The 24,202-nt window shown below is 52.1% G+C and overlaps 1 protein-coding gene across 1 annotated transcript; it reads right to left on the bottom strand.

The window, feature by feature from the left end:
- Positions 1 to 413: 413 nt before the first annotated feature.
- On the bottom strand, positions 414 to 21,013 carry MMP15 (matrix metallopeptidase 15). The gene is made up of 10 exons (XM_080936775.1): positions 20,401 to 21,013; positions 8,633 to 8,781; positions 7,715 to 7,843; positions 5,960 to 6,267; positions 5,478 to 5,639; positions 4,504 to 4,757; positions 3,968 to 4,106; positions 3,033 to 3,183; positions 2,774 to 2,889; positions 414 to 2,095 (listed from the first exon to the last, which is right to left on the bottom strand). The coding sequence occupies exons 1-10, from the start codon at positions 20,548 to 20,550 to the stop codon at positions 1,680 to 1,682; spliced, it is 1,974 nt and encodes a 657-aa protein (XP_080792901.1). The 5' UTR covers positions 20,551 to 21,013; the 3' UTR covers positions 414 to 1,679.
- Positions 21,014 to 24,202: the final 3,189 nt, after the last annotated feature.

Genomic DNA, 24,202 nt, shown 5'->3' with positions numbered 1-24,202 from the left:
ATTCTGGAGGCAAAGTGGCCCCATCACCAGACTCTCTCCAGGCCCATCCCTGAGTTCTTGTTCAAGCCACCTCTCAGGCTGCCCAAAATCCAGTCCAGGTAGGTGGGATGATTGGGTGGCCCTGTCTGGCCTTTCCCATCCCTCCAGGTGTGGTGTGATTAGGGAAGCTGGACTGTCCACTTATTACCACCAAATGCCAAATAAACCTGGTTCTGGGCCTCAGCCCAGCCAGCTCCCTACCCCTCGCCCGACTCTTCCCTGACCCTACTGGACTCCATCCCAAAGGTCCCATCAAACTGGGAGTAGGATATTCCTCAGCATCCCAGCTTGGCTTTGACCCTGTCAAGCAGGTCTTCCCTGCTGCACGATACAGTCCAGGCACACAAAGGCAGCCACACTCGCTGGCTGTACATTTAATCAGTGCAGATTCTTTACAGAACTAAACGATGGGAGTGGATGCCCCACCCCTTGCTGGCTCTCGGGTTCTGCAGAGGTGATACCTAAAGAGTGCTGCTGGCACGCCCCTCCCATCTGTCGCCTCTAGTGCCAGGTTATACGAATCCACCACTTGGAAAGAGGTGGTGACCCGGAGGATCCTGGGTGGCCACCCTTTACTGCTTAAGCCTTTAGGGAGGCAGAAGAGCCAGAGTCAGCTGTACAGTACCATTTCCCACAGAAGCCTCCTGCTGACTCCAGGATGAAAAGAGGGAGGCTCCCTTTCACCCTTTAGGACACTTCCCAGGCCTTAGTGTATTCCTTTGGGGGTTCCTCAGTCTGTGTAGGGTGTCCTGCTGGCCTTAGCCTAGTAGTGTTGTGTGGGGACAGGAATCTGGAAGGGAGGAAGTCCATAAGCCTGCTCTGTGACTTGCTGAGCATCCACAGTCTCAGGCACTTCCGGGGGACCTCTGGCACCCTAGTGTGTGTGTGCCTGCTCCATGTCTCCAAGGGTTGGGACAAGGACAGCGGAAGCCAGAGGATGGAGGGAGTGCCCAGCCTTCTGAGACCTATGGGGTAATGAAAGAGAATATGAGCAGCCTAGGGAAGGAGGAGCTAGTTACTAGCATTGGGAGGGGAGCTTAGCAGGCTCCCTTTGGTCCTTGATGAGACAGGTCCAGGGCCTCTTCCTAGAGGAAAGAAGCTGTAGGCCCAGGGGTGAGTGGGGGCTGCTGGGTGCCAGAACTGGGGAGGGCTTTCAGGCTTCTGGGTGTCTTAGTAGCCTAAAAAGGAAGCAAGTCTCAAAATTATCAGGGTGGCCCCCCTGGGCCATATACTCTCCCTAAGGCAAATCCAGGAGGGTAGAGCCTTGGCTGGGCTCCTTCAAGCAAACACAGCTCTTGTCACAGAAGGAGAGAGGTTCAGGCTGAAGAGCCAGAACTAAAGAAGCTTCCTAGCCCTCTGCTGTCTTCCAGAGGTGGGAGCCTCTGCCCCTTAGTTCCTGCCTGGAGTAGTGCACTCGGAGATCTCTAAGCTTCTCCTGGCCAGAGTTAGGAAAACAGAAACAAAGGCTGAGAGAGGGTGCCAAAGAGAAAAGACACCTGGGCATAAATAAAGAAGGGCAGGGGCTAGACTGGCAGGGTAGTGTGTGGCTAGTAGGGCATCCCACTGCGCTAAGGGAGCATCTGAGATCCACAAGCCTGCCCCTGCAGACCTGAGCACCGGGTGCTGCGGGCGTCACGTGATCACACCCACTCCTGCAGCGAGCGCTTGCAGTAGAGCAGCATTCTGGGTGCGCCCTTGCGCTGCATCTGCACCAGGGCGAAGGTCAGGCCCAGGACGCAGAGCAACAACAGCAAGGGGACCAACACCATCACCACGTTCACTGTCCGAACCACCTCCTCCATCTGCACCACCACGCGGCTGCCCTCATCCTTGTCGCCCACATCCTCTTCCTTGCTGTCACCATCTGCCTCAGGCTCTGCACCCCCATTGGGGTTGAAGGGTGGACGAGCCACATCGGGCCATCGTGGTCGGGGCTCCACGTGCTCCTGGCAGCCCATGAAGTCCCGCAGGATGGATTTGGGGTGGCCGGGTTCCATCCGCAGGCGCTCGTTGTTGAATTTCCAGTACTTGGTGCCCTTGTAGAAGTAGGTGTAAGCTATAGGAACAGACAGGCCAGAATGGCTTCAGGCTGGGGAAGGTATGTAACTTGGCAGAAAGCATTTATGGAGCATGTTAAATGGTCCTGGGTCTTTCAGCATCTAACCAAACCAGAGAACAACCCAGAGCTGCCCTGGACCAGCTCTCTGGCCTCGAGCATCCTGCACGAATCTCACCAACACCAGGAAGGGCAGGTCTGACTGAGCACAGTGACATGCCTGCACACAGAAGCAGGTGGTCAGGCAAAGCTGGCAGGTCTGCCCTGAACATGAGATTCCCAGATAAGGAATCAGACACACAGGGGCCGTGCTGGAGAGCTAATGGAGTCACAGCACCTGTCACTCAGTTACAAAGACAGATACTAGGGCTTCTTTTGCAGGTCCATGAGTGGACCTGCTCCCAGTGCGTTGAACCATTGTTTAGAGTTCCTAGCTTTAGCTCCTCCAGACATAGACAGACACGGGAGGTACCTAGACAGTAGCCTCTCTAGCTGTGGGGGTTGGAGGTCCATCAGAAGAGGACGGTCATGACTCAAGGAGGGCAGGATGTCATGCTGGAACATGACACAGCTAGGTCCCCCTTCCAAACCATGGGACCTTGGACAAGCCCCATATTGTGTGTATGTAGCAGAGTATGTAGCAAGTGTTGGGTCCTCTGGGAGGGGATGGTCTGGTACCTGCATCGTTGCTGAGGAAGGCACCTTTGGGAGAGGTGGGGATCCCCTGCCAGACACTGATGGACTTGGGGTAGCCAGGGTCTCCATGCTGTGTCTCCTCGTTAAAGCGCCAGTACCTATGATCAGAAGTAACAGGCTATGAACCTAGAGCCCTGGCTTGGGCCCTTCCCCCATAGGCTCTCTCTGGTATGGTCTGAAAAATGAGAGGGCCTGGCTAGAGCCTTCTCCTTTAAGGGAAAGGGCGTGGCAAACTGCTCACCTGTCTGCTTGAAAGAAGAAGGTGTGGCCCGTGGGCTCCCACCAGATGGCTGTGTCAATTCGGTCATAAGGGATGTCTGTACCATAGCTGGTCAGGGGCTGCGGGTAGCCAGGCTCCAAATTAGCTTCTCGGAAAAGCCAATAGCGGTTACCTGCATGGGGAGCAGTAGGCTGAGTGAGGGTGGGCCTGGGCTGGGGATCGGGGGGGCTAGGGGGTGGGGGGGGAGGAGTCTGACATCCATCCACACCATCGCTGCCCATCTTGACACATGTGTAGACAGCACCACACATACTCAGCATGATACCCCACACACATCTATGCCTGTCCTCCTGGCCACCAGTGAGACACTCATTTCTCTGTGTACAAGTCACCCCCTAGCACCCAGGCCAACTTGCACACTCTCCATGGCCCTTTGTTCTACAGGACACTTTGTCTAGGCCTGGGAGCTGTGTCTCACTCGACCTTTATGAAACCAAGTCTGGAACTCCCCATTTCAGTGTGAGCCCGGCTCTGTATTCAAAGAATTCCCACCTAAGGGAGTCCTAGCAGGGTACTGATCTGTCATGGGGTACTGCCCCCCAAGGCTTTCCTCCTGCAGACAGACGCAGAGATCCTGGCCAACTGGACCTGTTCTTACAAAGGACAGCTTGCTCTTATGGGGGCTCATTCCCAGGAGGACAAGAGGCAGAGGTGGGGGCATGAGGTGGGGCTTTTAAACTGCAGAAGATGTCAGGGATAAAGTGATAATCCAGGCAGCCCTGGTCTGCAAGGTATAGGATTGCCTAATCCCCCAGGCCTCTGGCTACTTCTCCACTCACACTTTCCTTCAGGTGTTGAGTCAGCTCACAATAGGGATGGGAAATGCAGGACTCTTTCTTTTGTGTATCCAATAGGACATAAAGGCCGCCCGGGCCCTCTCTCAGCATCTTGCTTACCTTTGAAAAAGACAAAATGCCCATCCTGACGCTCATAGGCAGCACTGATGTTCCCGGGAAGACCACGCCAGAAGTGGCCAATTGGCATGGGGTAGTTGTCCAGGACACGGTTGTGCCGGACTCGCCAGAACCAGCGGCCCTGTGGAAGATGGTGGGTATGGGAGGGCGGCTCGTGTAAGGTACCTTGGCTCAGGGTGGTAGCTGAGCTTACTCTGTTCCTTCTCAGATCAGGGCTGATCCGTCAGACAGGCCATCAAGACCCTGAGAAGCCAGGCAGTACCTGGAGAGCCAAAGCAGCTCCTAAGAGGGAGCTCTGGGCTGAGGGACAGGGCCCTGATTGCTGTGTGGCCCTTGACAAGTCCCTTGTTTTCTTGGATTGGTTTCTTCCTGGTCTAGGGTCTGGTAAAGGACCCAGAAGCTGTTAGTGAGGGAGAAGCCAGGCAAGGCTCTGAACAGGCTTAGAGAGGCCATGGGAGGGGAGGGGAGGGCCAGGTTCTGGGTTGGCTGGAGGAGGTACTAGGAGGGTGGGGCCAGACCTTGAACACAAACATCTCTCCTCGGAGCACAGCCACTGTGTCAAAGTTGCCATCGCAGATGTTGGGGCCATACTGGTCGGGCCTCTCCGTGGCTCGGGGCTGGGGTGGGGGCCCTGGTTTGGGGGGCCTCTCTGGCTTCCCACCTGGATGTGGCGGCTGGGGAGGTCGAGGTGGCTGGTGGTCTGGCCGTCCTGGCCGCCGGGGCCTCACAGTGGGGAGAGGCCTGGTGGGCTGTGGCTTACCATCTGGGGAGCCTGTGGGGAAAGGGGAGGATCAGACAGTGAGAAGGCAGACACAGAGCCCAGCCTGGATGCCAGGTTTCCCTGTACAAAATGCTGGAGTCCTGAGCCTCCCAGCCTGGAGAGACTTAGGCCCCAGCAGGCATCCCCTCCAGGCACAAGGTCCTGTCTATCCAAAGAAGGCCTCTTCCTCCACCACATCCTGGCTGTCCCTAGCAGCCTCTATACAATCTTTTTTTCTTAACTTCTCTGCTGGTTGGGAGGCTACCTGCCTCTGCTTTGCCTGGAGACCCTTCCTTGCCTTGCCAGGCCCTGGGAAGTAAGACACCTGTGGAGCAAGGGGCATAGTCCTGGCTTTGGCAACTTGAACTCTGCCTGATGGACAGTTCATTACTGAATTGCTGGGGATAGAAGATTCATCTGCCAGGAGGCTGCAGAAGAGCTGGCCTTGGGGAGATCTGGGCTAGATAGGCAGCAGTCTCAAATCCACGGGGAAGCCAGGGAAGCGCTGGGAACAGACCCAAGATTATGGGTTCTTGGGACCCCCTTAGTCTAGTAGGGATACTGCCAAAGGTAGGAGGGAACCAGGGTGGCTCATCTATATCTCCTTGTAGCTCCAGCCTGGAGCCACAGTGTGGGTTCTAGGCAAGTGACTGGGCCTCAGTTTCCCTGCCTACAGAACGGGGGGCAGAGTAGTGCCTGTCTCACATGGCCTACTGGTCACAGCCTACTCACCGTACAGCTGCTGGATGCCTCGAAGGTCATCCTCGGGCAGCTGGAAATTGTCAGTGTCCATCCACTGGTAGAAGGGCGCCATGATGGCGCTGGGGTTGCTCGAATGCTCCAGTCCTAGTGCATGGCCCAACTCATGCACAGCCACCAGAAAGAGGCTGATTCCTGTAGTGAAGGCATACACGGTCACTCCAGGTCATCCTAGGCCCTCCAGTCTGCTGTGGACCCTACTCTTGCTTCTCTCTTGGATGGGGCTGAGCTTCTCTTACTTTTGGCTTCTAATTTCCCCATCTGAGAAATGGGCCCAACATACCCTTCTCTACCTGCCTTCTCTTAGTGGGACAACAGATTTAGATTGAGTACAGAGTTCCAGAGTCATGAATAGGGGACATTCTCTCCTCCTGAGCCTGAAGCTACTGAGCTGGAGGGGCTGACCAAGCTTGGGCACTGCCTGGCCTGCTCCCACCCTGGCCAGCTGTCCTCACCATGCAGGTCAGTGCTGGAGAAGGTCCAGGGTTCATCTGCGTCGAAATGGGTGTCCCCACCTAGACCAGGGCCGGGGAAATAAGCGTGGGCCAGAAAGCCACCCACGCCATCAAACGGTGAGCTGTCGCCATGGAAGCCAGAGGCAAAGAGTACCATGATGTCAGCCTCCGCTCGCCTTCGCAGCCGAATGTCATCATAGGGTACTTCCTGGAAGACCAAGGGCGTGACCTGCTCCCACACTTGGAAAGCCCTGCGCACCGCCTCCATTGAATTGTACCAGCCCAGCTTGTCCGTGTAGTTCTGGATGCTGTGGGTGGATGGGAAGATAAGAATGAACAGGAGCCTGTGGGGTGCTGTCCGTTGCCGCCACCTTCCTAAGAGTACATAAAGCTGCCAAACTATCCACCCTTAGATATGAATTAGAACTTGTCACATCCAGTAATTTGTTTAAAATATGACTCTAATTTTTATGGAGGAAGACAAACAGATTTAAAGTTAAGAAAGACAGTAAGGCCTGGTGGTGGCACATGCCTTTAATCCCAGCACTCAGGAGGCTGGAGCGAGTGGATCTCAAAGTTCAAGGCCAGCTGGTCTATACAGTAAGTTCCATGATAGCCAGGGCTACATAGTGAGAAGCTATCTTGAAAAACCAAAAAGAAACAAAGGGGAAAAAAATACAGTAAGGAGCTGGGTATGGTAGGGCATACCTGAAATCCCACTACTTGGAAGCTGGAGGTAGGAAGGTTGGGAGTTCAAGGTTACAGAGCAAGTTTGAGGGCATCCTGGGTATTACATTGTCTTAGCAACACCCCCCCCCCCACACACACACACCAACTTCAAATCTCAAAACAAAAGTTAGTAAAAACACTAAGTGCCTGAAAGCACAGGTTCTCTGAAGCCATGGAATAGGGGCAGCTGAGGTCTAGGAAACAGGCCAAGCCACTCTGAATATTGACCCCAGGGCCAGGCGGACCTTAGCTTTAGTTGTGTGACCTTGGACATTTGACTAGACAGTTTCAGTTTCTTTATTTGGAAGACAGAAAACTGGGAGGAACCAGTACTTTCTTTGTGGGGGGTCCTTGAGAAGATTAAGTGAGATACTGCCCGAAGTGTATACAGCCCAGAGCGGGGGGGGGGGGGGGGGGGGGGGGGGGGGGGTTCTCAGCCTTCCTAATGCTGAGACCCTTTAATACAGTTCCTCAAGGTATGGTGACCCCCAACCATATAATCATAGCCGTAATTTTTCTACTATTATGAATATGATGTAAATATCTCCTATGCATGCTATGCCGCCCCAGAGGGGTCATAGCCCACGTGTTGAGAGCCACTGGTCTACAGCCTGCATATGAAGCTGAGAGCCTGCCCCTTCCCTGTGGATTACACTCAGCTGCTGATGCAGATAGACGGCTAGAAACTGTAAGGGCACATTTGACGGGGTAGACCATGAATTCACTCAAGGATCTGAGGCCTGAGTGAAAAGAAAGCAGGTCATTTGATCCCCACACCTACTGACTACACTGATTCAAGAGCTCACGTGGCCACCTTAAGTAAGTAGTATAGCTTGCAGCCAGCTGGGTCCAGAAAAGGACCAAGCAGGAGATACTTGAAAGAGACTCAGCCTTCCCTGGAGGGAGGAGGGCATCTTACACTGTAAGCTGGGACCATCAGCATGGCTAGCCAGGCCTCTTCTGGGAAAGGAAGTCTAAAAGCCTCTGAGAGGGGCAGAGTGGTGTCCCTCAAAGCTTGACCCATACCTGAAGGTCAGATGGTAGTTGTTCCAGGTCTTTCCTGTCAGGGTGTAACGCTTCCGCCGTCGCCGCAGGTTGGCTTTCACACGTACCCCAAACTGATCAGGAACCCCACAGCGGGGCCGCTTCATCCACCTGGAATAGAGGGGTCAGCTTTGGGTTATCTCTTCCAGACAGCCTCTTGCTTCCCAGTTTTCCCTCACAGGGATGTATTGCGGGTGGGAGACTGGCTTCCAGAATAGTGGGTAAAGAGATTCTATTTTAAGAAGACTAAGCCCTTAGCAGTGACTCAAAATGTTCCTGCTCTTGAGTATAATCCAAGCATGGGCTGGGTTCTCTTGTGGCCTCCTGTCTCAGTTATGTCAAGTTCTGTACTTCTCAATGCATCTCAATGCATCTGTAGATCCTACCGATTTTAATAGCTAGGTTGTCCCGACCAGGGGTTCTGCACTTCCCATTCCCATTCCCATGCCTGGAGCAGATATCACTAATCGAACATAATGCTCTTCCTGCCAAAGCTGGATTACATCTACCTCATCCCTTTTTTATTTATTTCTTCTGTATGTATGTGTGCCTGCATGAGTTTATGTGCACTGTGTAGGTTCTCTCAGATCCCCAGGAACTGGAGTTACAGGTGTTTTCGAGGTGTCTCATGTGGGTGCTGGGAACTGAACCCGGGTCCTCTGCATGAGCAGTCAGCAATCTTAACTCTCTAGCCTCTAGGCTATCTTTCTTAGCATAAGGCTTCAGTCAACCATTCTAAACAATAAGCATTAGTGTGAAGATCAAGTCTTTGCCATTCCTTATCCAGGGCACTCTCCTGTGAAAAATGTCATATACTAAAGGCTCCTCTCCTCAGAGCAGGCTAGAGGCCAGGAGGCCCATGGGGTCTGGAAGGGGTCACATAGAGGGACTCAGACTCACGTTTTCGTCTCTTCATCAAGTACACCCGTGACAGGGATCCCATAGAAACTCTGCATCTCTGCAAGCGCAGAAGCCAGGATCTGAGCAGAGCGCATGGTAGACATGTGGCGGCTCGGCTGGGGTAGGTAGCCATAGAGCCGCAGCCAGTTCTGCGAAGAAGCCAAACCAGGTCTGCTCAGTCATGGCTCAGAACCCTCTAAGGCCTCCCAACTCAAAGAAAATTCAGTTCTTCCAGGGCCTATAACCCCCTCCCACCAAGCCCAGCTCAGTTCTCAGGCTTTTCTCCTGCCGCCTGGTACTACATTATTCCCTACCATCCCTCCGCCCCTCCCGGTGGGATCTTTTTGCCCCAGGCGGGCTGCTGAGGACCCTCAAGTATTCAGAATCTCTCTTTGTTAAGAGGGCACTGGATCCCTTGGGACTGTAATTACAGGCAGTTGTGAGCCACACTGGATGCAGGTGCTGAGGACCAAAATCTGGTCCTCTTCAAGAGCAGCAAATCCTCTTAACTGCTGGAGCACCTCTCCAGCCCCTCTTTGTGTGTATGTGGAGGGTAGAGGGGGTGAGGAGGCGAGATCTTGAGATGTGGTTTCTCTGTGTAGCCATAGCTGTTCTGGAACTCACTTTGTAGACCAGGCTGGCCTCAAATTCACGGAAATTTGCCTGCCTCTGCCTCTGCTCTGGAATCAAAGCATGGGCTACCATGCTCAGTCCAACCCCTCTTTTTAATTAAATTTTTTTTTTTTTTTTTTTAGTTAAGCTTGTGTGCATCATGGTTCCCACAGAGTCCAGATTAGGGTGTTGGGTCCCTGGAGCTGGAGTTAGAGGTGATTATGAGCCATATCACATGGACTGGAAACTGGGTCCTCTGTAAGGGCAGTGCATGCTCATAACTGTGGAGCCATCTCTCCAGCACCACTTAAAAATTGATAGTTTTTGTTTATTCTTTGAAAAATGCTGACATTTATCTGTGCTGGAATTTCGACCGGCTTGATCTTATGCAGGTCTTACGCAGGTAATCACACCTGCTGTCAGCTGATGTGTTCAACAGACATGCCATGCCTGAGAGTCATCTTTTTACAACTCTTCCTCCTATCCAACAGCTTGGAATTCTTTCTGCCCGATCTTCCTTCCACCCAGCCCTGATCTGTTAATATAGATGATTCATCCACAGCTGAACACTCACAGTTACACACTCTAGGCACTTTGACCACTAACAAGTCTCTGCCTTAACCACTACCCCCCGGGCAAGGAGGCTTCTCTGACCAAAGTTAAGACCAACACAAATCTATGGGTTTAAATAAAAATATTTAGAGGGTAGTCCAACAGCATGAGTGTTTAACATAACGACTGACGTTTCAGCCTTGGTGCCTTTGATTTTCTGGGTCACGAGCCTTTTCTCTTTCAAATTCTTTTTATTTTATATGTATGAGTGGTTGTCTGAATATATGTATATGACTGGATGTTAGGTTTCCTAGAGCTGGAGTTACCGACAGTTGTAAACTATCTGAACCAGATCCTCTGCAAGAACACACACACACACACACACACACACAGAGAGAGAGAGAGAGAGAGAGAGAGAGAGACAGAGAGACACACACAGAGAGAGAGAGATAGAGAGAGAGAGAGAGAGAGAGGGAGAGACAGACAGACAGACAAGAGACACACACACTTTTTTTTTTTTTAATTGAGGTCTCTCTTCTATAAAGCTCTGACTGTCCTGGAGCTTGCTTTGTAGATCAGGCTGGCCTCAAACTCATAAGAGATCAGCCTGCCTCTGTGTCCTGAGTACTGAGCTTAAAGGCGTGTGTAACCATGTCTGGCTTTATTTATTTGGGGTATGTATGGGTATACATGTAGAGGTCAGAGGAGGTGGGATCTCTCCTTCTACCACATGGGTCCTAGGAATCAAACTCAGGTCTCCAAGCTTGATTGCAAACACCTTTACCTATGGCGCCATCTCATTGGCTCCTCTGTTCAGAATCTTCTAAGGTTTCACCAGGTGGGAAACCCACTAGGTTCTAAAGCCTATAGGACTGTGTGGGGGCGGGGGAGGAGAGACAGGCTCAGGAAGAAATACTGAGAGGATTTGACAGGGTTCTGCTATGAATTATTTATTTATTTTATTCTGAAATAGGGCCTCTGGTCAGACTGCCCTTTAACTTCTATGTAACCAAAAGATAACCTTAAATTCCTTATCTTCCTGCCTCCACTTCCCAAGATTACAGGTGTGCACTACCAAGCCTGATTTCATGTAGTGTTGGGGCTCGAACTCAGGTATACATGCATCCTAGGCAACCATCCCACCCACAGTGCTACACCTCCAGCTCCTACTGTCTGCACTGGATGTTTCCTCATCTTCAAAATGAAGACTGATGTGTTGTTACGGGGTGGCTTAGTTACTAGTGCTGATAAAGCGCCACTGAAGGGACCAGTATTCAGTACAAGACACCTCAAGACCTAGTTCTCAGCACAAAGGAGATGTATTTGCCCTGAGGGACAAAGGGCAAGGAATAAGAGACAAAGACAAGAGACAGAAGAGAGGGAGAAGGAGAAAGGATATTTGTTCCAGAAGGGCAGGGACTAATCTTTGGATAGAGAGGAGACAGAAGTGACCCATAGGCAAACGGCAATTTATAAACATACAAGGGGAAACCCATGTTAAATTTTAATTGGTCATGTTAATTAGGTGAGCCAAAGGGGGCTTTGATTGCTAGATTTCAATACTTTGATAGTTGGACCTTTGTGGTCAGCCTCAGAAGAAGGAAATGGCCAAATAAGGAAACAGGCCTTGGTGGTTAGCTTTATTTACTGGTTTTAGCAAGGCAGAGAGAATGGGGAGAAGGCAAGACCTGGCAGAGCAAGGTTCTCCATGTTTGGGCTGGCTAGAGTCTCTTCAACCATCACCTTTGGGAGGAAAGGGTTTATTTAGCTCACACTTCCAAATCACTGCTCATCACTTTAGAAAGTGGGACAGGAACTCAGGCAGGGCAGGAACCTGGAGGCAGGAGCTGATGCAGAAGCCATGGAGGAGTGCTGCTTAGCGGCTTGCTCAGCCTGCATTCTTATAGAACCCAGGACCACCAGCCTGGAGATGGCCCCACCCACAATGCAAGGCTCCTCCCTAATCATTAGTGATGAAAATGCTCTACAGCCAGATTTTATTGGGGCATTTTCTCAACTGAGGTTCCCTCCTTTCAGATAACTCTAGTTTGTGTCATGGTAACATAAAATGAGGGCAAGACTTAAGAGACATAACCCTAGGAAAAGCACTTAGTACACAAAAACTGTGTCCAGTTCCTTTCTAGAACTTGCCAGGCAAATCCCACCCATGCATCCTTCTACCTGACCATCCATCCATCCACCCACCTATCACCTCCTCTGGGGGCTGTGGGAGACAGGGCCATCTAAAGCTTATAGGCACCCAAGAGACTGCACTGGAAAGGGGGCTTCACGGCTCTTAAGTCCACGGACGCACCAGCAACCTCAAGTAGCAATTCTGATGAATGATTCTGAGAAATGATAAGAAAGACCAGCTGCCTCGTGCCCTCAAGATGGTGAGATGAGGGTAACCAGGTAGAAGCAAGGAAGCAGAGGTCTTCCTTGTCCTTACCACATTTTCTTGGCCACTTGGAAGACCTGTTTTCTAGATCTAGAAGGGGAAGGCTATACATTAAGGAAACCCAAGGCAAGCTAGACATAGAAGATGCTCTGGGCTGACATCCACATGGTAGCCCACTCAACCCAGGGCAGCGGTGCCCAAGCTTGATGGACAGAGAGCTGCCAAACCGAGTTCTGGCCTGGATGGCTGTGTGGTCCCACTCAAGAGACTGGGGGGCCTTGGAAGGTAGCAGAGCATCAAGCAGAGACCTGGAGATAAGAATCAAGTGTCATCTCTGTACAGAGTGGGGCCAGGCTTATTTAAAGGGGGGAGGGGTGAGTCTGGATTAGGACCTGGTTCATCTGTGAGATTCTGCAAGGATCAAGTGGCAAAAAGCCCTGTAAATGTTATGGATGATCAGAGACAGGGACTGTGACTGGCAACCTTGTTTCTGCCAGCAGGGCTGAGGCGTCTAGGCTTCTGGTGAGACTGGCCAGGCAAGAGCAAGACCAGGGCCCAGGGTAGCTGGGGGAGGGGAGAGACCCCAGTTTTCCCACTGACTCTTTTTACCCCTGCTACAATAATGCCTTAGTTCTTCCCAGCACTGAAACCTCCTCCAAAGTTCCTATAGAGAGCCCACTTCCCTTTTAGACAGTTTTCTTGAAGCCTTGTGGAAAAGTCCAATGGGCAAAGCCACCAGACTAATGGCAAAAGGCATGGAGCCGGTGTGTGTGAGGGAGAGGTTTTTAGGGGGCGGGGTGGTTGCTGGCAGATGAGGGCACCTTCATATCACCTATTTGCATAAGGTAAAAATATCTCCAGTGCAAGCAATCAGAGCCACAGAGGGGCTGATTAGCCTATGTGCAAAGCCATAAGAGGCGCAGGCTGGGGACAGAGGCTCAGGAGAAGCCCTGGGCAGGGAGAGAAGAGGTGCTGGCCTGTTTGTAGCAAAGAGCTCCAGAGATCTGCAGAGATCTGGCAGAAGAGCTGTTTCATCCCAGAGCCAGCTCAGGGCTGCCAGACAGGTCCCAAGGGATCCTGGTGGCTTTCCCTCACATAGTTAACTGCCTCTAAGTCCCCAAGAAGCACAGAGTTTCCATCTCCTTATCAGCCAGGCCTCCCAGCAACTGCTGGGGTGAAAGTGGCTGGTGACACGCCTAGGACAGGGACTGGTGACCAGAGCTGCCGCCTCCCAGTATACACTGACGCTGATGGCTGGCCTGCCTCTGGCAAACACGTGCTCAGGGTGGATGCGCACCAAGTGTCCGAGAATCTGCCCAGCAGGCAGCAGACAGACAGCACCCTGGGACTTCCTCCCTTCCTAGTGTTGGGAGTAAGTGCTCCATCATCCCAACACAGTTCTGGCTATGAGAAGATCTAGAGGCTAGCCACACTGGTGGGAATTGGTGCACAGGGCAGCCACCACTGCCTTCTAGTGACAGGCATCTCAGGCTCCTGAGCCAGCCCCAGGTAGCTAAGGTTCTCTGCCACTTTAGGACAAATGGTGGGAACAGTACCCAAGATCCCATGGTGAAAGAAGGCTGTAGCCGGACCCTTCTAGTTCCTATTAATGGTATCTGTCCCTTGTGCATGGCGCCTCCAACTTCTCTTTCTCACCTAGAGGTTTGCAGGTGAGGCAAGCAGGTGAAGCTATGCTTCCCTGATGGGGAAACTGAGGCACAGAAGTCATTACTGGTCATAGTAAAGGAGGAGTCCTAATGCAGCATTTGCTGCTCTTTCCATGAGGGCCACTGTCCCATGACAGAGGAGGACTGGGCCATGAAGCCTCTCCCATCTTTAGACCAGAGTATGTCTATGTGGTGTTCCCGAGACCCTAGAGTCATGGCTGACCTAGCCATTGCTTTGAGTTTCAGCCTCCATAAGAAAAGTATCTACTGATGTTGCAGGAAAGTGGCTGATCTCAAGCAGGAAGGCAAGGGACAGTACTTCATAAGGAAAATTCCCGGTCCTCATAAGACAGCAAACACTACACCTAAGAACCTGATGTGGACCATTTACTGCTCACAACCACTCCTGAAAGACAAACATCTACCTATTCTCATTGTTCTGGGAGCAAGGTTCAGAGGCTGTGAGTTGGCTGCTCAGAGTCACACAGCTGATCTGGGATAGACCCGGGTGCAGAGGGTTTCTGCAGTGTTCCCAGTTCCTTGGCCTAGTTTGCTGGGCCTTCTCTGGCCCTTCTCAGGAACAGCACACCACACCACTGGGGCAGGGCACTTAATCCTCCCCACACCCAGCAACTCTGGCTGGGTCTGGGCACTGAGCCAGGCTGTCCTCCCCCAGGCCTGTTGAAACAATATGAAGGATATAAGCCTGCAGGGAGGGTGCATCTGAGAAGGAGCCCCCAGATTCCCCACCAGTGCTGTGCCTAGAGCAGCTATTGAAGAGGGGAGACAGGACTGGGGCCTGAGCCAGAGCTGTGGACAATATCCTGCTCCTGGGGTTTACACTGGGGGGGGGCAGTAGTAGCTCATCAGCCCTCCCCAAAAGGCCCTTATCAGGCCTCAGGTGATAAAGACAATCTCAAGGGTTCTGAACTGTCTCTCACCTCAACTCCTTCGGTAATCTGAGCAGCCCCAGGCACGTTTTGCTCAGCCAGGTACAAAGAGAAGCTTGTCATGACCATCAAAGATGAATCAGCCCCTAGACCTTCTAAGATCTGAGGATTGTTGGAAACAAGCCAGGGTTCTGCTCTGTCTGCCCTACCATATTAAAGGTCAGTGAGAAAATGTGGCTGAGAGAACTCTGAAACTTAGTTTCCACCTCTGCAAAATGGGGTCATGCGGATAGAACAGGACAAAAAAGCTTGGATGACTAGACACCAGGCCAACAAAGGAAGAAAGAATTGGATGGGCATAGTGGTACACGCCTTTAATCCCAGCACTTGGAAGGCGGAGTTCAAGACCAGCCTGGTCTACATAGCAAGTTCCAGGCTGGTCAGGGCTACATAGAGAGACCCTGTCATAAACAAGGGACTGTCCATACTACTCAGTTCTTGTTGCTTGATACTCCCAGGGGTAGCATGATCCATTTAAACAGTTCTAGGGCAGGTGCCTTTGGGGAGCCTAATCTATTTCTTAATATGAACCTAAAATCCTTCTGTCTCAGGTTTCCAAATCCTGGGATTATAAACACATGTACTATCATACCTAAACCACCCGGGTTTATAAATAAATAACAAACAAACAAACAAATAAATAAATAAATATTTGTATGTGTTTGTAGTTTGTATGCAAGTTCAGTTGCTCTTGGAGGCCAGAGGCCTACGAAGTGGTTGTGAGATGCCTAATGTGAACTTTGGGAACTTAATTCCACATGCTTTGCAATAAGTACCCTATGACATCATCTCTCTCTCTCTCTCTCTCTAGACTCACAAGTCTCCCTGCCCCCAGTACTGGGGATTGATTACAGAGTGTAGACTACGCCAGGCAAGTGTTCTACCTCTGATAACCCAGACCTTTGTTCTTTTTTTTTTTTTTCCCTTAATTTAACTTCTTATTTTGAAAGAGGGTCTCATGATGTTGCCTAGGATGGTCTTGACCAGGCTGGCCTTAAACTTGAAATCCTCCTGCCACAGTCTCCTAAGGATCTGAGATTACAGGCCAGAGCCACCAGGGCCCTACTCCACTGTGATGTGATGGTGATTGTGGGGACTTCCAGCCAGGGAAGCAGGAAGGAGGCAGCCACCCAACCCGCCCCCACCAGCCTTAACCTGAAGGAAAAACAATCGGGTCCTTTAGCTTATGGGAGGGGAGGGAAGGGGAGGAGCGGGAAGGGCCTTTGTTTGCCAGGAGTTTTCAAGGTTGGCTAGAGACCAGGCTTTGAGTATCACCTGGACCTTGGGGTTCCCCAGGGCAGGGTCTGGGTGGGAGTAGGTAGGGAACAGGGCAGCTTTGGTAAAACCCCTGAAAAGACCTTCCTGTCTGGGTCAGTCTCAGCAGGCTCCTACTAGCTGAAGGAACTCAGGTGATACCTTGCAATTTGAACTTTAGCCCAATCTGGGGCACCAAGACAGAAGGCTGTGGGTTCAAACTCCCATTCTGCAGACCCTGGTTATGTAACCTGAGGTACTTTCACCTAGACAGCTTAGTTTCTTCTTCCATATGCATTAAAAGGGAGAAGAAATGTGAAAATGCTTCTAGAATGTTCTTGGACAGAACTAGTTTGATAACTGTACTGAAATAACGCCCGGGCTCTTGGGCTGACTGTGCATGCACTTATAGCATTGCCTATAAACAGGACAGTTTCCCCTGCAACACCATCAAGCAGATATTATGGCCATGCTATTTTACAGTCAAGAGAACGGAAGTTCAGACAGGTTCAAAAACTTGCCACCAATGAATGCTGCTTGCTTCTCGGACATTAGTTTTACCATGGGCTATGATGCTAAGTGGAGGACATGGAACTGTGCTCTTCCTGTCTCCATGTGGTTCCAGGAATATGGGTCTGCTTTAGAGAGTTGACCAGACTCTGGTCTGCAGGCTGCACAGCTCTGGGGACTCAGCCATCAGTGACTATGGGACAGTGGACATCTGACAGCACAGGAGGTCAAGGCAGGCCTTCTGTTTATTTCCACTTGTCTCTTTGAGGATCATGGGATTCAGTGGGAGGTACCCTTTGAGCCCCCTGGCAGACCCAAGTCTGCCATACTTGTCTGGGGCTGCATGCCCTGTCACGATTGCTAGTCTCTAGTCATTCTCAGAATGAACACATGTCCTTTGGGGAGCAGTGCTTCAGAGTCCTAATTCTCAAGCCCTGGGGTGGGGGTGGGGCTCTTCCTGCCAGAAGGTACTAATATGCTCAGACCTGGGAATGCTCAACTATCCTCAGAGTCTCAGGGCCTTGCATACATCTGTAGACTGTGGATCTGCCAGGATTCTCTTTGCAAGGAAGAGGTGTCCAAGCAATATCCTTCACCCCCTTGTTTCTGCTGACTCATGCAACACTCTATCTACCATGTAACTGGCCATGGGGTTCCTGCCTTGGTTTCCACCTAAATCTTAGGGTGATGCCTTTGAAACCCTCAGGCTGAAACCAAAACACAGCAGGGTAACACTGGCAAGGACCACCAGCATACAGATACTAAATCCACTGTGCGGGGTGGGGGGCGGGAGAGGCCTTTCCACACCCACAGCGGCCATTCTGAGCTGGCACAGGGACTTGGGTGATTAGTTTCTGGGCTTTCAGAGAAAATCTTTAGGGAAAAGAGTATGGGTATGTTCGCATGAGCTTTTCTGTCTACAACTAGGAATATCTTTAGAAGTCTCCTTCCTCCTTGGGGTGGTGCAATATAAAGCATGTGTGTCCAGGGGTCACAGTGGGCAGGCTGGGGCCATGTGCTACTCCAACAAAGACACATGAGGAGGTCAACGTTGGGTGGGCCGAGGGATGTCCCAAACACAGTGACATGTGAAGGGCTAATGTGAAAGATGGTATACATCCAACCCCGGTTCTCAACTGTACCCATCACGCCAGTTCTCCCCCATCTTGAGAATGTGTGGAGATACAGTGTCCGAGTCATCCTCACTATGAGCCTAACGTGAAATCCCTTTCCCTTCAGGGAAGATGTGAGGCCTGTACAGTTTCTGCTCCATAGCTGAGAAGGAATGTTAATATGAGGAGAGGACCTACAGGGACCATCCCTGGCCTATAAGAGGAAATGGACACATAGACAGTGACTCCAGACAGATCTAAAGATCAAAAGGCCTGGTGGTGCCGGCACATGCCTTTAATTCCAACTAGGGAGGCAGAGGCAAGTGGATCTCTCTGAGTTCGAGGCCAGCCTGGTCTACACAGAGTCCCAGGACCACCCTAGTTGACTCCAGTCTCCTGGAATCCTTGTGCTCACCTTCCTCAGTGGTCAAATGGAGACAAGAAGACTTATGACACTATTCAGGAAAGGTGGGAATGCCCAGTTTTGGTGTTGGTGACACCTCACTTGTAACCTCTGGCAGCCTGAGTCACTTCCACAGGAAAGGTTGAGAGTGCTAAGTTTTGGGAAGGAGCAGAAGGAAGAGTTTTCCCAGTAAAAACCAGGACTTGTAGCCACAGAGCAGGGCAGGGTCCTGATGGGTTGGCAGGCTGGTACCATCCAGCTGCGGTTCTAGATCACAGTGCCTGTCCAAGGGAGAAAATGAGAGAGGCCAGGGCAGAGTAGTAGCTTTTGCCAAGGAAGGCAGGCTATGTGGGGCTGGCAGCAGGTGTGTAGCAGCTCCCAGCACAGGCCAGTTTCTGATCCCTTAATCTAGGAGGACCACCTGGGTGGGTGAAAAGAAGCAGGGTGTTGGCCTTGGCTCGGCTATTAAGGTACTCACAGCCATGAACTGACCAGAGGTCAGGAGCAGTGGACTCCATTAATCGAGAACTGGAACCTTTCTCAAAGGAAAGGAATCTAGACAGTGTACAGCAAACCTAGACTGAGCAGATGGGCCTAAGGACTCTTTGGGAGAGTTGTGGCCAGTCCTCAGGGATCTCCCAGAGCAGCCTGGATACCAAAGCCAACTCAAAGGGTTAAGATATCCACCCTACCACCTATGGCAGATTCCAGCATGCAACATTTCAGAGTCCCTTCCAGCCACAGTCTAGGCAGAAGCCAAAATGGTACCCCAAGAGTCAATCCTAGCCAGGGTCACGATGGCTTTCTTCTCTGTGTGTGTGTGTGTTGGTAGACTGTGGGCACACTCATCTGTACTTCCTCAGTTGGAGGAGGCTCCCCAAGCCTCAGCTCGGGGCCATCCGAGAGGTCCATTCACAATGCACAACAACCAAACTCCAGCTTGGTCTGTGTAGGTCACAAACTCTCTAAAGGGGATCCCAGACTTGAAATTCCTTGGCATCTTCTCCAGTGGCAGCACCTTGGTTACAGGCAAACAATTCCTACCAGCAGGAGATCCCTGTAAGCCTCTGCCCCAAGGCCTTGTGAATTGGGTTGGGCTCCCAGCAACTCTCTGATCTGACTAGGGGAGGGCAAGGCAGCTGGAGGATTGGAAGTGTGTAACTGGTCCCCCCCCCCCAAACTTTTTATTATAGTAGGGTTAGGAGAGAGCCGACTTTCATTGAAAAAAAAAATCTCTCAGGCAAGACTAGAAAAGTGGGCAAGCCTTCTTCGGGGCTAGGATGGAAGAATAATAGGCTGTCTGCAAATACAAACAGTGCTTCAGAAAAGTCGGTAAGCCTTTAGGGCTGCGATGGCGAAATGCATGGTCTGCAAACCATCTTTCTAGACAGCCCAAGGGCACCAAGGCTCCAAGCCTACAAGGAAGAAGCAACCCCTGGCTCGTCCTCTCTCCGGACTCCACGCCCAGTCTCCTTTCTCCCGGGGCTGGAAAGAATGACCATTAAAAGTTCGATGGCACCCTATGGTGAGCTAGCTTGCACGCTAGGGGCATACGCTGGAGTAGGAGGTACCGGTAGGGACTCTGATTGGGGAGACAGAGCCTGGTCACTGGCAGGACCAATCCAGAGAGCGATTAGCATATGGATGTCAGCCGGGTTTCCAGAGAAAAGAGGCGTGGAGTCTATCCAGTTTCACCCAGGCCTGGGCGTAGAGGCGTTGGTGAGAAAAGTGTTTCTCGGAAGATAGGGTCTGTTCTTCAGACCCCATCCCAGGCGTGGGAACGTTTCAGCGCAAAAAAGTCACCAAAGCACCTTTACAATCGGTCATCCGCCTGGGAGACTCACACCCATCCCCCAATCATCCTGGCCACCCGGGCAACGCACGATGTCAGCCAAAGCGCGAGCGCTGCGGGGCTCTTGCTCCTCTTGAGCTCTCTCTACCCGCAGCACCCCAACCCTCGTCACTCGTAAAGCCCACAGTGCGCGGATTCGGCTCTCGAGGAATCGCGCGGGCTAAATGACTAAAGGCGAGGGCTAGGGGCCGCGGAAGCACTGCAGGGACTCAAGCTAGGGCGGGTCAGTGCCCCGAGCGGCTTCAGGGTTCACAGCAGCTGCGAGCCTTGTGATCCCAGGGCTTTGGGAAGAGGCGCGCAGCAGAGCTCTAACCAGGGGAGTGGCAGCCTGCCAGTCCCGCTTTCTACCCAGGCTCTCCAGTCCAGATCGGTCCTCACCCCGCAAGGCCGGGTGCGTCTCCCCCACCTGCAGGCCTCCGCCACGGGTGTGGTTCACACTGAATCCCTGGGGTTCTTACCTCAGCGGCGTACACTTCGGCGTCTTCAGACGCTGTACCGCGGCCCAGGCAGTCCAGAAGCACCAGTAGCAGCGGGAGCAGCGAAGCTCGGCTGCTGAGGCTGCTGCCAGCGCAGCCTGGCCGTACGAGTGCGCTCCGGTCGCTGCCCATGCTCTTGGGCAGACAGCCGGGTGCGGAGCGCTGCACGCGGGGCTAGCTCACCGGCCGGCACCGCGTTCTCGCACGCGGCCGGGAAACTTGCGACGTTCCCTGGCTCCCGGCCCGGCAGGCGCGCGGCGAACCTCGGGCTCCCGGTGCTTGCCGGAGCAGTCAGATCCCCTCTGCAAATTCCCAAACCCGGTGAGAAGCGGGCAGGGCAGGTCGGGGCACGCGGGGACTCGCCCACTGGAGAAGGGGACCGGCTGAGCTGCACGCCGCAGAGTCTCGCAGCTTCTGGCGCGGTGCGCCCTGGCCCCGGCCCCCCGAGAGCAAGCCCAACTCCAGAGCCTTTGTCTGGCTCAGCGCTCCGGCCGCCCGGTCCCGCGGCGCCCCCTGCGCGCCCTGCTCTCTTTATCCATGCCCAGGGTCCCGGGCGCTGCCCAGAGCGCGCCTTTCCCTCTGGCGACTCCACTAGCTCCCGCGCCTAATCGGGCCTGAATACCCAGGCAGTCCCGGGAAGGGTGCAGGGAACCGGCCGGAGAGAGCGACCAGTCCGCCAGCCAGCTAGCCGGCGTCCCTGGCGAGTTTGGCTCCGCAGTCCTACTCCCAGTGTGCGTGGTTCTTAAAGGGCCAGTGTGCTCCCTGTGCGTAAAGTCAGGCGGAGGCTGGGGGCGGTACCTAACCCGAGGCTTCTCTGTAGCAGGTGCCGGGGCGGTGGGTGACCCTTCTCATTTTTCCTGATGGCAGCAAACCTCTCCTTGCTTGTTCAGCTCCTATCTCTGGGGAGCAGGAGTGACTCCAAAACTTGATCTTATGCTGAGAGAGGGCGCAAGGAAGACAAGATCTCCCTTGGAGGGAGGGCAGCTTGTAGATCTTTCCTGGTGGGAGGCGACAGGGCATTCAGATCAAAGTGGGCCGGAGAAAGACTTGGGTAAGGACCTGAAGTACTGCTTTAAGCTTTAAAACATGGCAGTAAAACTCTGGAGGGAAAAAAGAGGTTGAGGAGCAGATAAGATGGCTCAGCGGGTAAAGGCACTGGCCACCATCAAATTTATCAAGTGTGGCTTGATCCCCAAGACCTACTTGGTGAACCTATAGAACCTGTGACACTGTGGTGCTCTGTAGAACCTACAGAGGTACGCAAGCCCCAGAGTGTCTTAGATTCTTTAGTAAATTGGGTTAGGGCGCCTCTGGGGCACCTGAGTGCTGAATGTAACTTACGCTTACACGCTTACAAGGCCTGAGTTTGCATCCCTCCTTCCGTGCCGGGTGGATATGAGCAAATTACTAGACTTTTCTGAGTTCCCACGTTGGGCTGAGGATTCCGGCTCCTAGTGTGCATACATTTCCTTTCCAAGCAAAGCCCGCTGTATTTGGTCTGTTATGAAGTCCATGAGGCCCATCAGAACTCTGGGTGGGAGGGCAAACCTTCTGGTGAAGCTTGGACTAGACTTTAACTTTTACACCGTGTAGTTAGCCGGGGGAATTGGGAACTTGAGAAGCATGGAGGCCAGGGCAGAGGGCAGGACACCTCATCACCTCCCCACAGATGAGGGGCATGTGTGTTTGTTTACCTTACCTGAGGGTGGGTCTTTCTTGGAGTGGGCTCTCTGGGTGCCTCCACCCTGTCCTATCTCAGAAATAGGATCTCTAGTAAAGGACCTTAGAAATGGCTGGTTTAAACCCACTCACCAACTGAAGGAAGATAAAGCATGCAGAGGCAGTCTCTCCCTTTTCCACTGGTGGACTTCCCTGTGGGGTCCCTCTCGTGGAAAACCAGCTTCTAAATTCTCTAATTAGAAATTTTATTTTGAGAAGTGTCCAGTGTCAAGTGAACAACAGCTTCTGTTCAGTTGTACTGCATCTGTTTGCAAAATGTATTCCCAACCATTTACAAAAAACAAACAGAGTTTATGGGGCTAACTCATAATAATAAAAATCTCAGGTCTATAAGCAAGATTTGAGAGACTGATAAATTAAATCTGATTTTTTTGTTTTTCCATTGCCCGTTTTTCTGACTCTAGGAAATGGATCTTCCTCCCCTCCGTCCCTTCATTTCCCCCCCTTCCCATCCCCCCAAAAGGTTTTCCAAGACAGGGTTTCATTGTGTAGCCCTGGCTGTCCTGGAATTTACTCCATAGTTGAGGCTGGCCTCAGACTCACAGGGATCCACCTGCTTCTGCCTCCCAGGATTAAAACTGAATAGCACCACACCCGGCAGTAGAAATAGATTTTTGTGTGAGGGGTTCTTCAGAAAACTCTGGATTTCAAACCAGGTCTCTGGGTTCCTGCCTTAGGTCAACCTCACCAGAATCTGGAACATTTGTTTCCTATCTAGGTTTACTTTCTTATTTGTAAAAGGAGGATTCTGATTCAGTGCTCTTAACCTTTGAGCCATCTTTCCAGTCCCCATTACCTGATTTTTTTTTTTTTCCTATCAGTTTTAGAAGTATGTAGCTATGTGGTACACTCCCATTAACTTTGCTGTCAGTAACCCCTCTGATGAGAGGGTCATGGGAGAATAGGTTGCCTGTTTTTCAGGACTTGGAGGCCGCTCAAAAGGGCTGGAATGGGTTGAAGAGATGGCTCCGTGGTTAAGAGCATTTACCTAACCTTCAGAGGGTGCAAATTTGGTTCCCAGCACCTATGTCAGGTAAGTCAGAATTACCTGTGACTCTAGCTCTGGAGGAACCTGTCCACCTCTTCTAGCCTCTGTAGGCATCCACACCCAGATCCCCCAAAACCATCCCTGGTGGGGCTTAAAAGTGCAGAACACACATTATGCCCCATTTCCCAACCTCCAGTCACCCTCCCATGCCTCGGACCACCCCATTTCTTTAGTCCATAAACACCTCTATGGTTGGGAGGGCTGAGTCGAAGCTCTTACCTCCTCATATTTGGCCAGTTATCACTTCAGTGATTGGTTCTGTGCCAGGCTGGCAAAAACAGGACCCTTTCAGTCAACAAGACAGCCTTTCGGGCTGTGGGTGCCAAAAGAAGGAATAAACAAACAAACCAAGTACTTTCCTTCTCTTTTGGAAACAGAGCTGGGGTGGTCTAAAGAGGCAAAGGAGAAGGCTTTAGTGCCAGATGGACGTCAGCCAGCCAGGCCGAGATGAGTGATTCCTGCCCTGCAGGGGACATCTGAGGATGCCAGAGCCAGATGTGTTGATTCTGTACTCTCCCAAGCGTGATCAAATCCTCATCAAGAACAATTCTTCCCCGAACACCGCCCACCTAGCAGTGGACAGGCCTGCTTTGGTCTTCCATCTCCAGTTGTCTCTTGCTTTCTGGACCACTTCTCCTTTGGAAGGAAGCTCCCTAACTGCTTCTGCACTGTCAGCGCTCCACTCTGGAGGCACACTGCATGTCTGGGTGCCTGCCAAGCAAAGGCTGCCAGCCTCCTCAGGCACAGCTTACATGCCCATCCCCCTCGGCAAAGCTCAGACTTCCTTCCTCCAATGCCACCTCCATTCTCTATTGAAGAGCTGCTTATTGATCTTGGCCCATTTCTCAAAGTGGCTGCACGTTAACTCCACTCTCAGCACAGACGACCCGCAGAGCCACATCCTCTCCCAGGGGAGCAGCCCTAAGTGGTCTGGACAAGTGCAAGGGCTGGGTATTCTACTCAGCACACCTTGCCTGTTTCCCCTTTGATCACGCA

Source organism: Micromys minutus (genome assembly GCF_963924665.1).
Source record: "Micromys minutus genome assembly, chromosome: 24".
NCBI classification, from domain to species: domain Eukaryota; kingdom Metazoa; phylum Chordata; class Mammalia; order Rodentia; family Muridae; genus Micromys; species Micromys minutus.
Note: the sequence above shows the minus strand (reverse complement) of the source record. Positions and strands in the feature narration are given on the sequence as shown.